Source organism: Danio rerio, chromosome 13 (assembly GCF_052040795.2).
Source record: "Danio rerio strain M-AB ecotype USA chromosome 13, GRCz13ab, whole genome shotgun sequence".
NCBI classification, from domain to species: Eukaryota; Metazoa; Chordata; class Actinopteri; order Cypriniformes; family Danionidae; genus Danio; species Danio rerio.
In genome coordinates, this window is record NC_141033.1 from 14,407,501 (window position 1) to 14,424,962 (window position 17,462).

General features: G+C 35.8%; 1 protein-coding gene across 3 annotated transcripts in view; it reads right to left on the bottom strand.

Annotated features, from left to right (window-relative positions):
- Positions 1-17,462, bottom strand: part of gfra4a (GDNF family receptor alpha 4a) — a 298,064-nt gene that overhangs the window by 100,463 nt on the left and 180,139 nt on the right. The window contains exons 1-2 of one of the 3 annotated variants that reach the window (XM_087277290.1): positions 4,049-4,188; positions 3,789-3,871 (exon numbers count right to left, since the gene is read on the bottom strand). Coding sequence is in view for 1 of the 2 variants with exons in the window: in XM_087277289.1 (XP_087133415.1) it covers positions 15,847-15,898 (52 nt within the window). In the remaining variant the exon portion in view is untranslated. 3 annotated transcript variants of the gene reach the window in all.

A 17,462-nucleotide genomic window follows, 5' to 3' on the forward strand; every position in this document is an offset into this window, starting at 1 on the left:
GTCATCAGAGCTCCTGCAGTCCCTCTTCAGAAGCTGCACGGTCTGAGTCTGCCGTCTGATCTCAGAGCGCTGTCGCGGTACTTTGATGCCACATGTGACAGTCACATGGCGTCGGCGCAGTATTAATCCGCACAAGATTTCTAACCAGCATGCACCGCTTTAAGATTTCGATCGATCTGCGCTGTGCTGCATGAAGTTGAACACACCTAATATCACTAATGGGTGGGGCTTTTCCCCTCTGATGACATGTACAAAGGGAGAATGTCAATTTTTGATGAAGTGTAATTATAAACAATAGAATGAATAATTTTTTTATTATTATTATAAGAGGCTGGTTATATTCACACACAAATGCCACACAACCCCTAATAAAAGTGATTTTTGCATAATAGGTCTCCTTTAAGACAATACACCGATCCCCTGATATAGCCCTGAGAGAGCTACAGATAACATGATTTCTCAAATGTTTACGTTCCAAGGAATAAACAATTCTCGTCAAGTCAGTTACGTTGACATAATTCATTCACTTTTCTTTGGCTTTGTCCCTGATTTATCAGGGGTTCGTTGACATAATTATTGGATATAATTGAGTTCTAACATTCAGAAGCTCTCACAGGTTCGGAATGATCAAATCCCCAACACGCTTACTCTTTGCAATTTGAGGTTTGTTGATTAAATAACAAAAGCTTAAATTCATTTTAGTTTAAACATGGATAAATGCATACCATGTACGGCAAGCCATTTTGACTTTTATTCATTCTCAGGATATGTATTCTTGATATCAACAATTTATTTCTTGATATCAACAATTCAGTTCTTGATTTCAAAAAGGTAAATGTTGATTACATATATTTAATTGCTGATATCAAAAATTTAATTGTTGACATCTAGAATTAATGTTGTTACTAGTTGAAATGTAATATTGATATCAGCAATTACCTTTTTAATATCAAAAACTGAATTTGATAGCAAGAATGTTGATTGTTAATATCAAGAATTTAATTGTTTATATCAAGAGTACATAAACTGAGAATGAATAAAAGTTAAAATGGCTTGCCATAAACCGTGAGGACTTCAGGGGCCTGTTTCAGAAAGCAGGTTAAGTGAAAACTCAGAGTATTTTAACCCTGAAATAAGAGAAACTCTGGGTTTTCTGCTTCAAAATGGCAGGTTTGTTAAACTCAAGAAATCAGGGTAAGTCAAACCTGTTTCTGAAAGAAAGGTAACTTAAACTCAGAGTCAGTTACCGTGGTAACTTACTCTGTGAATCTAACCTGGTCCAGAGCAGGTTTTATTCTCTAAACTCTGAGTCTCTGTCGGTCTCCTCCCCTTTTTTTAAAGATGAAGCGTATTTCTCGCCTTAGCCTTACATTTCCACACACCTATTTTAGAGCTCATTTTGGAGATGCACATAAAAACGATTGATGGAAACGGCATGATTCACATAACTTTTAAAAATATGCATAATAAAACATGTGCATAACTGAGTAGGTTAAACTTTTAGTTGATAAGAAAAGATTTGCATAAACTAAGTGCACTTAACAAATTACAGTATGTGCACTAAAAAAAGGTTTGTTAGAGAGGATGATGAAAATGTGTGTGAATGGACAAACCAGCAGACTGAGCACACTGAAGAACATCTTAAATGTTGTTTTAATCATTCTAAAATCCCTTAACTGCCTCAGTATTAGTGTATATTATTAATTATCTCTGAGCATCAGGAGCGTGTCAAGAGTCTCCGCGTCTGGCTTCAAACGCCCCCACGTGTTCATTGCGTGTCAGCATTGTCTTCTGTCTCTGAGGCGCAAGTACATTTATTAAATAAAGAATTTATTGACGCAGCTTCTTCTACCACAGTAAATTCTGTTTTTACCGTTGATATTTGGCGCAAGTTAATCAGGAAGTGACGATTGTGTTCTCTTTGACTTATTGGATAAAAACGCTGCTTTATTTGCATCTTTTATGCAATAGTCCAGTTTTGCACAAGTTTATGTAATATATTTTGATGAAAACTTAGATATTTACTACATTTTTGTCACACACAGAACAAAGTCACGTACGAGGCTTGTCCTTTTTCATAAATAATTAGCTTAACCTTTGACATGTACTGTAACTAGATTAATGGGATTATTATTCTTTTTAAAAATTATTTTTAGCACTGCTTACCTTCTAAATGTTATATCAAACTCTATCACTTGATTAATAAAAAGGCAGACACACAAGTGCACTTTTAAATCTATTAAAACTGATCAACGTGTATAAAAGTTTAGAAACATTTTATAAACATCACACATTATATTACTTATTTTATTATACTTAAATATTTAAATATTTTAAATTAAAAAGTATGCATTAACTTGAGCAGCTGTTTTCCCAGGCTAACTGTCTCTGTTTCACTGATGGTTGCGTCTTTTTAAATATATACGCTCATATTTGCTATAACTTTGCATGAGCAGATCAAATTCAGCCGGAGAAAGAAACTGTGATCTCTTTTTTTAAGATGTTGCCATTGTCACTCATAATATCTGCGCTCCATTGATAATGCCTTTTTATAGTCACGGTGTGCGCGCTTAACTCTGAGTTGGTCTACTCAAAGTTGATTGACCCAGCTCAGATCAGCTATTCTGAAACCGAAAACTCAAGAGTTTTTAATCTCTCGGTAAGTCAACTCAGAGTTCAAGTTTAAACTCCATTCAGTTGTTTGAACCTCCTTACTGAAACAGGCCCCTGGTCCCATGTGCATGTGCTGTCAAAAGCCAGGTAATATTGGTGGTGTAAATGGCTGGACTGGACATATGGCACTCTGACTGAGTTTACAAATAGTGACTGTTTTGTTCACTGCTTCAGGTATGTGTTCATGTTGGTGTGTTCAGCTCTTACTGCAGTGTTTACAGTATGCATTCGTATGGGTGAAATGCAAAGCACAAATTCTGCTTATTTACACGTCACTTTGACTTTTATGTGAAAGCGTCCCTAACTTTAATGCTCACTGATGGGACATATAAACTATATTCAAGCATGCACAGATATAGAGAGGGCATGTAAACAAGCAACAGTGTAGAAACAGAAATGATATGCCACCATTTAAATAACATAAGGTCTTAATGGTAGAGGAACATGACATCCTCTAATTGCCTCTTATGCAAGCACAAAAAAAACAAAAAACATGTTGTTACTATCATGTGAAATACAGTGACAGATTCATCACCTCACTAGTATACAATCCATTTACCATGGTCTCATGGGATTGCAAAGAGGATGCACACTTCAAAAGTTCAAATTACTGGCCATATCCTTTTTGGCTGCTGACGTTACATTACATTATACTCCAAATCTCCTACTATGAAGTGTGAAAGTATGCATAATCAGACAAAAGGTTGGTTTCTCTCATCATAACTAAAATTTTTAACACACAGGATCAATGGAATCACTTTCTGCATTAAAAATATACAAAATTATTTTCCTGCCAACTGTTAAAGCTACAACAACAACAAATAAGAGCCAGTCAGAATTCAATGCTGTTGTGAAAAATCATTAAAGAAATTGCTTCTGAGATCCATCACTGTTTTCTCTTGAATTGATTCTGAGCTTGAATTAAAAGATGTCGCTATATGCTTTATAAACAGCCATAGTCTGCTTTAATCCAATTCCTTACAAATCCTAGTTAAACCTAAAATCACCAAGTCCCAAAAAACTGAACTGTGTTGTCACCTCATGTCTGGACCAAAACCTACACAATACCACCAAAAAGACAAAAGCTGACTGAAATGAGAGAGCGCATTCCGTACCTGCATTGGAGAATGTGTCTTTCAACAGCAGCGCAGGGCAATAGTTTTCACGTTCAGGATAGGAAATCGAAACTTTAGATGCACTTGTACAAAGTGTAAAAAAGCAGCATTCAGTAACATTATCACAGTAATTGTCACCCACAACGGAGAGATTCACTCCTGTAAATATGTCTGATAATTATATAATCCTATTTGCAAATATTTGAAAAATGTAGTAAAAATACAGCCGGCCTCCATGCTCCTTTTTAGCTAGTGTTTACCTAATGTCACTTTACTTTACGTTCTCTGAATTGTTGCTGAATAACTAATCATATCGTTTTCTTCAACCGACAGCTGAGGCCAATTCTACACGCTGAATTGAACTAATGAGCTCCAATGTTGACCCAACGAGAGGTGATGTGGGTAACACACAAAACTGCCTAGATAAACTGGCGCTGACCGACCGACAAACTGACAAAGCACAACTGCTAACCATCAGCTTGGTCTGTCCTGGCCTTAAAATAATAATTTTAAAAGTTGGGAAAATTTTAAGGGAACTACAAGAGCATTCATTTTATTGTGAGCTGTGTGTTGTCTTGTAACATAAAAACCAACTTAACACACAAGTGCTTTTCCACATGAGAATTTGAGTGTATGGTTAAAAACCAGCATACAGTGCCTTCTGCCGTCAAAAACTAAGCTCAATTCAAGAGAGAATAGTGATGCATTTAAAAAGAATTGATGAAGGGTTGATATCTTGAACAATTTTTCACCATAGCTCTGAAATCCACTCAACTTTAACAAGCTTGAGAACATTAAAAAGCAGGTGAAAAATGATCTTATAATAATAATAATAATAATAATAATAATAATAATAATAATAATAATAATAATAATAATATTAACAACAACAACAATAAAGATGATGATGATGATGATTATTATTATTATTGTTTTAAAACGTTATCCTTTTCCTCTGTGGCTGCTAATATGGTTATTGGCGCGAGGGGCTTTTTCAGCTTAGCTGATCTGAAGCCAAATCAACAGAGAGAGAGATGGTAGGTTATTTGTCTTGTGTCATATCAACTATACCAGCACAAACTGTGAATTTACTCTTCTCTTTTCATATACCCGAATCATAGATCACAGACATATAAATGGACTGTAATTTGTCATGATGTTGACATTAAATTGTCAAAAAAGCCTTATTCCTGACACAAAAAAGTCTTCACTTTTTAAAGTCCTCTCTAAATTGTACTTTATGTAGACTCGTGGGTTTACTGGATTTGTCTGCACATGGCAGTGAAGTCCACGAGACCATAGGGTGTTCAATTTGTCAGTTTGTGCTCACAAATAGTCCCTTTGTGGCTACGGCTGCTGACAGACATTGCGATAATAAATGTGGATTCAGAGGAGCTCTCTTGACATGAGCTCTTGAAAAACTTATAAAAGAGTCGAAAGACTCTCCAAAACTTTTTTTTTCCATTGAGGTTACACGGTTACGCTAGTAGGTGTTAAGAAATGACTATCTTTATGAATTAATAAAGATTTATAAATCTGTAATTAAATCAAAAATCATTTATTCTGCAGAAATCATCCAGGAACTAAACATTAGGTGTGCCCCAAATAATGTAGCATTATTATGCACTCATCTACTATAGTATGAAAGATTATTTTGGGGGTCTCCAGCATGGGAGTCTGATAAACCCTTACCATTCATTACACAAAGACAACTGTGATAGTTTAACAAATGAAGTGCCCTAAGCACATATATCTGAACAAATAAAAAGCCATTAAAATGCTTGAATATTTTTTTATGGATCTACGCTAACAGGGTAAACTGTTGCCAGTCACAGGCTGAATTTGTGATGTGACATGGTAAATCTGGAACACAGTATTTTCAGAGACAACTTCCTTATTTGGTAAAAGGCAGTGTAAAAAGCATTTATGTTCAGCTCTAATACACTATATCTGTTAAAATATTAGTTTATTAAATCACTTTTAACCTAGCTTAATTTTATTGAATAGGGGGATATACAGTATACTGTATATGAGCAATATTACCGGAGTGCAACATGGCTGTATATCTGCACTAGTGGGAGGCATGCGTTGGTATGCAGCTGCAGGCCAAGTGCTTTAGTGTCCAACTAGTGACGATATACAGCCACATTACACTGCTACGAGTGTGATACTGCGTTTACAACAGTTTGTGTATATAACCGTGTACATAAAAATTACACAGTCTCAAAAATCCTTTATATGAGGAACTACTTTCTTCTGTCATTTCTTCACTGCTACAGCTGTTTAGCAGAAACCGTTGCTACTTCACAAACTTTAGAGCTAGTATTTGAATTATTCTCTAGCATAAATTGATGACAAAACAGGTGTCTTTGCTAACATTTTAAGATTAGAAGGCTGAACGGCATGAAATGCCATCCGTCTACAAAGATTTCCCAGTACTTCTCTGTTGCAATTAAGATATCACAATAATTAACCCCAAACTCAAAGCAAATCAAACACTACCAGATAGATACAGCACTACAACATATAAAAGAGAGAGATTCACTTAGAGTGCCACTTACCAGTATTATAATGATTTGACTAAACTGTGATTGTTTAGTTTGTGCAAATAAATTGTGTTAGTTTTTTGCAAATAAAATGAGTTTTTTCCACCCCTAAGCAATTATGCTGTCTCTGTTGCCATCCTGTGGCAGAACATCAACTCTCTTTGCTCTCCTCAATGACAGGCAGAATATCACACGGCTACCAGACAATCAAATTCCAGAACCAGACAGAACTGTTGTATAATATATTTAAGTACTAAGTTCATTTAGGTTCAGTACTATTAAATAAATCCTTAGCTTTTATACAGCATAGTGCATATTCATAGAACAGAATTGATGAAGATTACAGAATCTTAATTGATCAAATTCAAAATAACCCACATTACATGCCTGCACACATAGTCCTTTTATTCCAATATGGTGTTTTAGTTGTCAAGCATTTGCACATGCCTATGGGCTAAACACATTTTTATGACATAACCATTTTCCCAAATTTGCACTTTTGAAGTTTTGAAGGGAGATAAAACTTTACAATATTTTAAAGCCCCCAATTAGATATTGTTGTGTAGATAAAGACCAGCATACATAAAAGTCGAAAACAATGATGTGAAAACAAACCTTCGTTATTTTCAGTTTAATAAGTCATTTGTCATTTTTCATGTTGATAATTTCTTCCGGAACATACTTATACTACACAAATGCTTAGAATAGTGCATTAATTTGGATTGAGAAATGCAAGCTTTGATTTTGAGTGAGTCATTGAATCAGTCACTCAGCCAATTCGTTCAATAACACTGACTCACTCAAAAAGGAAACAAGCAAAAAGCCTTTGTGAGTGAATCATTTATTCAAACAATGATGCTGAACAGCACATTATTCATCAGATGATGTAAAAGATGCAACAAAAATACACAAAACATCAGCCTAGTTCTTGTTTTTATGTAAACAATGGAAAGAAATGCTCTTAGAAATAAATAAAAAAGCGAAGATGATGCTAGTTTTTGACCTTGTCACTAGATATGTTGCAGGCAAGTAATTGTCTCTGAGTTTTATTTGCATAAGGTGCTCTACCAGTATTGAGGAAAACACTGTTGCTTCTCCAGAAGTCTTTAATCCAAGCAAAGTTATTCCAAGGCCCATGGGCACATCCTAGGCTACTTTCTTGGTTTATAGCTAACGGCAGGAAAAGATTCAAGCAAAAATGAACAAAAAACAAAACAAAACAATGCAACAGCAATGTACTGCAATGTGTAACTATAGTGCAAATCAAAAATGCATTTGTTGTGATGCTAATTTTCGACCATGTCACTTGATCTAGTGTGGGTCTAGGACTAGGTTAGTAATAAATCATGATGTTCTCTAGTACAAGTGTGTTGTTATTTGAGCTGGAGAGAAGAAACTCCATCTGGACTGCAGTCTCATATTCAGTTTGTGAATTATATAAGCTCTAATGAAGGAGTGGAAGTCCCCACAGAGCACTGCGACTTGAAGGGAAATTTATGAACGCAATTTTCCATTCATTTCTGTATAATTCTGTTTATCCGGCGCTATCTCAGTTTTCTCTGTGATCAATTTTCCATTTCAAAATCTGTAAGCAATTTGTACTTGAGTTTTACAAACATTACTGATATGAACACCCCCTCCTGTTTTTAAAACGCACACACACACACACACACACACACACACACACACACACACACACACACACACACACACACACACACACACACACACACACACACACACACACACACACACACACACACACACACACTTTTAAGCAGTGCATATTGCAGTTCAGTTGATTTACTGCAATGTAGTTTGGCAGTCAAAATGTCAAATAAAAACGTGATGTGGTTTGTATCTCCATGTATGACTCACAATAAGATCCCTTCTCTAATTAACTGTATGAGAATGCAATCAAAAGACAGCTTGCAGAGTGTGCAAAAAAAAAAAAAAAAAAAAAGAGAGCGAGATGGTGATAGACTTAAAAGAGAAAATGAGGCAGAGAGAAAACAGGAAAAAGAGTAGATTTCAATCCCAGGAATCAATTTTCTCAGCAACAGAACAAACAGACTGCAGAAGAACCTGTATTTCCTCTGTGATGTTCTGCACTTTCCTTGAACCATTTCAGCGTTTATGTGCTTGAGCATGTTAGTTACAGACTCAAATAGCAACATCTCTCCTGACGTACAACAATGTTGATGCTATGACGTTTGTGTGCTATTTTATCTTTCCCATGTCTTTATATCCATCCGTCTCTCTCCCTTCTTTCCCTATAGAAGAGTTAAACACACTTTTCAATTTTCAAAAAGTGGGAATTATAGCCTAATCCGATAATCCAAAAACAAATCCATCAGTCGTTTTTGTTTCCCGCCCCCAGGCCAGTCGTTCATTCTTGCCTCCATCCCTCTTTCTTATCGCCTCTCATTTTTTTAGCGCCTCTGCTCATCTCTAATACCAAACTGAAGTAGATTCCCAATGGCATGAAACATTTTACAACTCTTTGAAGAAGAGATACGAGTTACCCATCTATAATTCATTGGGTTATTACACATAAACTTCATTTAAACTAAAATAAGATGGAGTTAGATGGAACACTCAAAAAATTCTTTAGAAATAATTTTAGATTTATGCATCTGAATTGCATAACTTTGCAAGACAGTAGGATTACAAGGTTAAACAAACAAACTAATATACTAAGTGTGAAGATGACTATTATCATTCATTCATTTTCCTTCGACTTAATCTTTAATTCAGAGGTTACCACAGCGGAATAAACTGTCAAATATTCCAGCATATGTTTCCAGATGCAACCCAGTACTGGGAAACACCCACACACGCTCATTCACTGTGAGGGAAACCGGAGCACCTGGAGGAAACTCACGTTAACACTGGGAGAACATGCAAACTTCACATAGAAATGCCAACTGGACCAACCAGACTTGAACCAGCAATCTTCTTGCTGTGCGGCGACAGTACTAAACACTGAGCCACCCCATGATGACTATCAGTTAAGTCATTCTACAGATGAAACAGCCATGCGTTCTGTACTACAGGTCTATTTGATTTTATTTTTTAAAAGCATTTATCAGAAATGTTTACAACCAGCATCAATTTGTTCCCTGTGAACACAATTATGATTTATAAAAACAATAGAAAAATTGTACATAATTAAACTGTGTTCAGTTATATTTGGCATTAGTTAAAGGATTAGTTCACCCCCAAAACATGCAAATTCTGTTATTAATTACTCACCCTCATGTCATGTTAATCAACTGAGACCGTTGTTTATCTTTGGTACACAAATTAAGATATAAGAAATGGTCACAAAACTTTCAAAATCCAGAAATGATTATGATCACAGTTCAGCCACTGAAGTCACAAGGAATGTTTTCTGGACTTTGAACATCTTGGGACCATTGCGGTCTATGGAGGATAAGGGAGCTCTCACATTTGTCTTAAGGGTGCTCTATGTAAGTATTTATTTCTTCTACAGCATAAAAATACCATTATTTATTTGTAGATATTTAAGAACCATGCTAAGTGAAAATTCTTGTGTATCTGTAAAACAATACTAAAGTCAGATATTCTGCTTTAAAAATGTGTGCTATGTGGCAGAAAGTCTGTCTTTGCTTTTGGTCATTTAACCCACCCAATCCAAGTTTAGCCAATTATATTTCAGCACCCCAGGTTGCCTGTGTGGAAAACAAAGCATTTCATTAATTTGGTTAAAAAGGTTCTCAAAGTATGTGTCCGCAACAGAAATGCGACCTCCAATTAACAGTAGACTCTGAAATGAGACGCAGATTCAGAGTTCCACATGAGGTGGTTATTAATTAGCAAATATAAATATTACTAATTTAAACATTAGGTAAACAGGTTACTGTAAGCCTGTATCCTAACAACATGACATGTGACGAGATAATCAGTGATAAGCAATTTGGCTGTTTGCACCAGACAAAACATCGCAGAAATTAAAATACAGACATTCAGAAAAACACTCAGTGCACTTACTGCACTTCGACAAAATGGTAATTTTTTTTTTATCTAATAAACACATATTAAACCTCTTTAACATTATTAAACGTAGATGCTAAATCACTGATATGTGTTGGTTTTGATTCAAATTTCTAAAGTTGAATTTCAAACAGTTTATTTTATTTTCAATAGATTTTAATAAACATATGCTGCTGCTTTCACTAGTATGGCAATAAATGTAATGTAAAATGGCATTAAAACTCACATTATTAGCTTTTAGCACTGAATAAAGCACATAGGGTGTACCTAAAGGAATCATTGTCAGCTTGTCCTATTTGTTCTAAAATATAAGTTTGAGGTGTCGGTTAGGACAAAAACGTGTTTTAATATGAATAATGTACCTCTTATCATGTGCAGCTGCATTTATTTAGAACACGCCTTAAATCATCCTTGTGACTCGATAGTCAGACACGCTCCTGTTGGTGTTGTCAATCTGGCAACCTGTGCTTGCATGTGTTTTAAACCAGGACTGCAATACCTAGTTCATCCACAGGGTGTCAAACTTACATCCTGCAACTTCAATTTGTGTAAAATTGATGAATGAAGGTTCACAGGGATCTGAATAAAATGAGGGTGATGAACTTATGAACATACGACATCATTTCATTAAACCGAGTCACCAACTCCCTAACTGCATCAGAATGGCAGAGTCACTTGCTGTTTTCAAGAAACGACTAAAAACTCAACTATTTAGTCTCCACTTCACTTCCCAATCTGCAATTGCCTCTCTGGATATAGCACTAACTGTACACCAAAAAATTACTAACACTTTCCTTCTTAGACTTTACAGACCTGAAACTTGCCTATAGCACTTATTCATTGTTGCTCTTATAGTTGTGTGAATTGCTTCCTTGTCCTCATTTGTAAGTCGCTTTGGATAAAAGCGTCTACTAAATGACTCAATGTAAATGTAATGTAAATGTTAAAAAATGTTTATGAACATATTAATGAAATGATAAGACATGCTTGTAAAAAACATTGTTGAAATGAAGCAATCTGAAATCAACAACTAATTGTAACATTTTCAAATACATTAACTATAGTATAGAGATTACTGTGCATTTATTCATTCATTTATTCATTTATTTATTATTCCGGGGTCACCACAGCAGAATGAACTGCCAACTCATCCAGCACATTTTTTCACAGCGGATGCCCTTCCAGCCGCAACCCATACTCATACACTATGGACAATTTAGCTAACCCAATTCACCTGTACCGCATGTCTTTGGACTGTGGGGGAAACCGGAGCACCCGGAGGAAACCCGCATAAACGCAGGGAGAACATGCAAACTCCACAAAGAAATGCCAACTGAGCCGAGGATCGAACCAGCATCAAGATTTACAAGATAACTCAACTTCACAATTTCATATTTTATTCAATGTGGTAAATTAATTGTTTTCTGATAGTATTATAGTTCTGCATACAAACTAACTGTTAATACTCAGCTTAATACATAATGACTTCAGATTATACATTACGTTAAGTTCAATAGTATTTATAAACCATGTAATACAAATGGTTAGAAATTGCATAAATAATTCAAATACATAATGTTAAACGTGTTTAAACATCTTTCATTGAGTGAAACACAGAAGATTTATTTCCGTTATGTTCACTCTTTGTTCCCAACACTCTTTTTGTCTAAATATTTGGGAATGATAAAAATGACCAATATGTTTTATTGATATTTAGAGACAACTCAAATCCCCCTCAGTGTGTCAGTTCTGCTCTCTAACACACACACACGCACGCACGCACGCAAGCGCACACACACACACACACACACACACACACACACACACACACACACACACACACACAGACACACACACACACACACACACGGTATAAACCAGATCATGATAATGCTTTATCACCCATGCAGTTTCACTATGAACAATAAACTGTAGCCCCCGTTGTTTGTGTATACCACTGTGTCTCGCTACTCATGACACATGCAGAAAGTGCTACATTCGCAGAAATGGAATCTACGTGTGTGTGTGTGTGTGTGTGTGTGTGTGTGTGTGTCCGCGTGCGTGCGCACATTCCCCCATATGAGGAATTTCTGCTCGAAACAAGGCTCGAGCGGCTGGATTATACTTCATCAGGGCTGTGAGAAATCGCTGAGCTAAAGGTGTCTGACAGCTCTTCCTCCTAATGCTGTTTATAAAGCTTCAAGTGTCACAACATGACATCCATATCCCCCCAGCCCACCCCGTCCACACACACATAAAGCCCCTCTGTCACTCTGCCCTCTCTATAAGTGCTACTAGGTTTGCAGTTTATTTGTCACTATTGACAGTTCCAGCAGTGCAGCAGTATTACGGCTACAGGGGATTTCTGTTCACATAAGCTGTGTTCCGAAACATGGCGAACTGACTGTCTAGACAGCATTTTAAGGCATCATAAACATGCTTCCAGCATTCTGGAAAGTTGGAAGAAAAATTAAAGACTTTTTGCACGGTAAGCGAAAAGCTTTTTTGCGGTCTTGCCACATCTCATGTGGACTGGGGAATCCTCAGATAAAGTGGGGAAGGAAGAAATTCAGCAGTTGCTGTGGTGGGAAACAATGACATCTGCTTGCATTACAGTGAGGGAAAACAACTGATCCCATTTCAGAAATAAAAATGAATAAACCTCTGAATGCCTGTTCATCTTGATATAAACAGTACAAAACAATAACAGGAAAATAAACCATCTTGATATTTTTTATATTATTATTATTAATATTATTATTATTATTAAAGTTGTATGCAATTGTAAATAATTCTTGTTCAATTTCATTTTTAAAATGACAACAAGATTTTTTATTTTTTTATTTTTCTTATTTTTTTATATACTTTAATTATAAGTTCAACTTAAGTTAAAAATAGGGATATAAAATATAATAATAATTAGGGATAATAAAAAATAATTAGGGAAATTTTAAATGAAATTAATAAATAAATCAACGATTTAAAAAAATAATGAAAAAATCAGGGAAATTAAAAAAAAATGTCTGGGATAATTAAAAACGAAATAGGGGGAATTTGATAATGCTCTTGTTCAGCCACAAAGAATAAAAAACATTTCTAAAATAGACATTTCAACCAACGGTTTGGACAAATACTTCTTTTAACATGGAAAATATTCACATTACATTACTAACCCGGTCTTCAACTGTATTATTTCAGCTTGATCTCACAAGATAACGTAAGTATTTTACGTTTAGTCAGTTTAGTGGCGAATTCGTACAAATTCCTACAAGTTCAGTAGTATGAAAATGTACGATTTTAAAAAAGAGGCGTGGCACCCACTCCACCCCTAACCCCAATCGTCATTGGGTGATGAGCAAATCATATTAAATTGTACGAATTACCAGTCTCCCGGAATTTTAGACACAATTGTTGGCAGGTATGGTGTCGTCAGTTTTGTAGGACACGGGTGTACACTTATTTGTCAAGCATGCTCGAACATGTTGGTTACACCAATCTGAAAACCTGCATTTACAGGATTGTCAGAGAGGCTGAGGAAAAGTGGTTTGAATTTGGAGTGCAATTCCCATTACAGCCACTAGGTGTCAATCTTACTGCACTTTAAAGGTGCAGTAGGTGATCTGCCAAAATGCTTATAGGTTAGTATTTTAGCTTTGGACAGCAGGGAAGGGACTGTGTTTCAAAGCCCCGAACTCGAACGCGCCCACCGCAACATGACAGCAGACAACCCACTAGTTCATGTCATTTGCCAGTTAGAACTGCAAGTAGTGGTTGGCCTGGAGGCGTGCAAAAATTCCACGTATTACTAAGCCACACTTACATGCTATTTCAGAGTGAATATTCAGAGTAGCATGGCAAACAATATCAGGAGCGCGTCACAGACTGTCATTGTTCAGAAATTACCCAATGTAAATATAAAAGCAACTGCCTAGTTTTTTCGGCTAGGATAAGGGGTATTCACTGATGCTTTGTTGTTAAACTTAATACAAATCTACATTATTAATGCTATAAAAGGACCTTATGAAATTAAAAACAGGCACATCAATCTTTCACCAGGAGATTTCAGTGGCTAAACAACAGGTCTGTGCATAAAACGTTAACCCATTTGTACCAACAACATCTGCATTAGCACTGCATGACAAAAATAGTTTTAAAACAGAACATTACCTGTCTAACAGAAATACTTAAGGCATTGTTTTGTCCTTCCTCGAGCATCCAAAAGTAACTCCAATATTGATTTAGGATTTTAAAAAGTTTCAATTCAGCATTTGATTTTGCCGCGACTGTGATTGTCTAATGGCAGATATGCTTGAAAAGAAATGCGCAAATGCCCAAATCTGCATGTGTTGACAGACAGTTTAAGCTACTTTTCGGCAGTATGGAAGATGTCGGCTCAACATTATTTAATTGGATGAAATTTTTTTTAGTTTTATGACATACCCAGAATATAACAATAGATATAAACACATTTAGATAATTTACTGTAATCATTACTATTGGACTGTGAAAAGACTTTCATCCAGCACAAGAAAAAAATGTTGCTGAAGACAATCACCTACTGCACATTTAAGTGACTTTTTTAGCCACAATATTATTAATGTTTACTGCTTTACCTGTTTCTAACACAAACATCAGAAAAAACAATCAGATAAATCCGTCATCTGGATGATTCTGTTGAATGAAAGGCTCACTCAATAAAGCAGTCAGTTGCTAGTGCAACCACAAACTGTCTGCTTTGTTTCATCTTAAAAAGCATCATCCAATTTTTTACAACATCAGTCCAAACAGTAAGCTCATAAACCTGTTTATGCAATTACATTTCTGTAATGTAATTCAAAATTATATTAAATGTCTGATGCTTTTAAGTGCGGCTTAAGCTGCTTTCGTTTCATCAGCAGTTGAAAAATAAGTTTTTTTGATACTTCATTTGAACGGTAAAAACCTTATAGCATTTAATAATAACTACAATTATTTAAAATATAAGTGTTGGATATTTATATATATATATATATATATATATATATATATATATATATATATATATATATATATAATTAATTCATCTAATAGGCTAAGAAAAAGTATTGTCATTTTACATGGATAAAAAAACATCTCAAATAAATGTTGTTGTTGGGGAATTAATAAAAACACAATTTCCAAACAGCAAAAATATGACCTCCTTAAACACATACCACAGTGTCTGGTGAGCAACAACAAAATTTAGTTGACAAGTTAGCTTTACTGATAACAATGCACTGATACAAATACATTTGAGGATATTTTGACTCATTAACCACAATGCTGCCACGTTACTTAAATTTCGCATAGCATATTTTGCATTGAAGTTCAAGTGCTAAGGTAAATCCAAACGGTTTACAGCACATCGCTAATTTGCATGCGGACGCTAACTGCTGGCAATAACAAGAAGGCTTGTGAGTTACGCAAGGTTTTCAGGAAACAATTCATAGCTACTGAAGAAAATGTCTTTGTCCTACCAGCGTTGATGAACACGTTGCAGCGTTTCCAGCTGTCCTTACGTCTCTTCATTTTTAACACAAGCTCTTTGGTGAAATCGTGGACTGATCATCCCTTCCTTGGATTTGTAGCTAGCAAACAACAAACGTGCATCCACTAACGAATAACCGCGCGCATGCTGCCTCACACCTGCTACACGCGGCTTCATAACAGTCAGTTTTTTTCTCACATGCTCTTTTCTTTCATTTGATGTCGGAAATGTAAAATTACTTATTTATTTTTCTTTACAATAATAAATTTAATTGAACACATACATTGTTCAAAACATGCTGCATTTTTCTAAATAAAGAAATAAATATGTTTTGTTCATTCAATCTAAGAAGGTTAGGCTACTGTAAGTTTGTAACACCAGAACTCCACATTCACATACTATATTGCAGATTTTAAAATTACATAAAAGCTTTTTCTAGATAAATGTTTATTTAAGGTATAAGGGGAATATAGCCTATTTTGCATTCCAATATATAAAGGAAGCTCTATTCTCTCAATTTTGTTAAATTAATTGTTAGGAAAATGCAGGTCAAAGGCCTGTAAAATTACATATTTTATGCGTTGTTTATTCTCCACAAATAAACATGTAGCAAATTATAATAATAATGTAGATAACTCGCTCGCATATCCACATTAATAATCTGTGACAAATTAATGTAGATTAAAGTGCTCGCATACCTACACCATTATTACTGTAGTAAATTAGCTCAAGGTTATTCTTCCCGCACCTTTCCTGCCGTTATAATGTTGCGAGTTGTGATTTAGATTTCAATGCTCGCATACCTTCTGGAACATTATATAGCAGACTAACTTAGCGGGAGGAAGATTCATTTGAACGGGGCTTCAAATGAATCGACTCTTTTGATCCGAACAAACGAATCGTTCAGCGATGCTATCAACATAAAGTTTGAGCAGGGTAGCAAGATCAAAGTTCAAGACATTAAATTCATTAATATACACAGGCACCTTTCTTTATACAAAATTAAACTTTATTGATTAATCTAAGAGAAACTAACACCTAAAGCAGGTCGCACACCAGAAGCGCCGCTCGGCGGCGCGCCACTCAGCGCCACGCCACTCAGCGCCACGCAGCGCCATGTATTTTAGAATTCTAAACATAGGTTTCTATCAGGATACACACAACGGCGCCGCAAGGCGACGGCTCAGGACGCAGTTCATTTTTCAGCCGCGCCACAGAGCGCCATCTGATTAGTTTCATGTTAAATATCATTCGAATGTGCGCGTCTGGTGTGTGATACTTTAAACTGTCATGTACTGTACGCGCCGTGTCGCGGCGCCGAGCGGCGCTTCTGGTGTGCGACCTGCTTAACACAAACACACATTCATACAAGCATAGGGAAGAGAAACTAACGTGAGGTAAGAGGTTGAGAAGGTGTAATGATGGGAAAAACCCTCAGAGTTTGAAAGCACAAACCAAGCAAACCAAACGTGATCAAATTCAATATAACCCTTCTATTGTCTCTATAGGGTTGAATTTAGCTCACACCAGTTTAGATGTTGGAAGAGAGTTGATACTTGCGGTCTGTCTGTGAGGTCAGAGCTCCCGTTGTTAAGCACGTGGTTC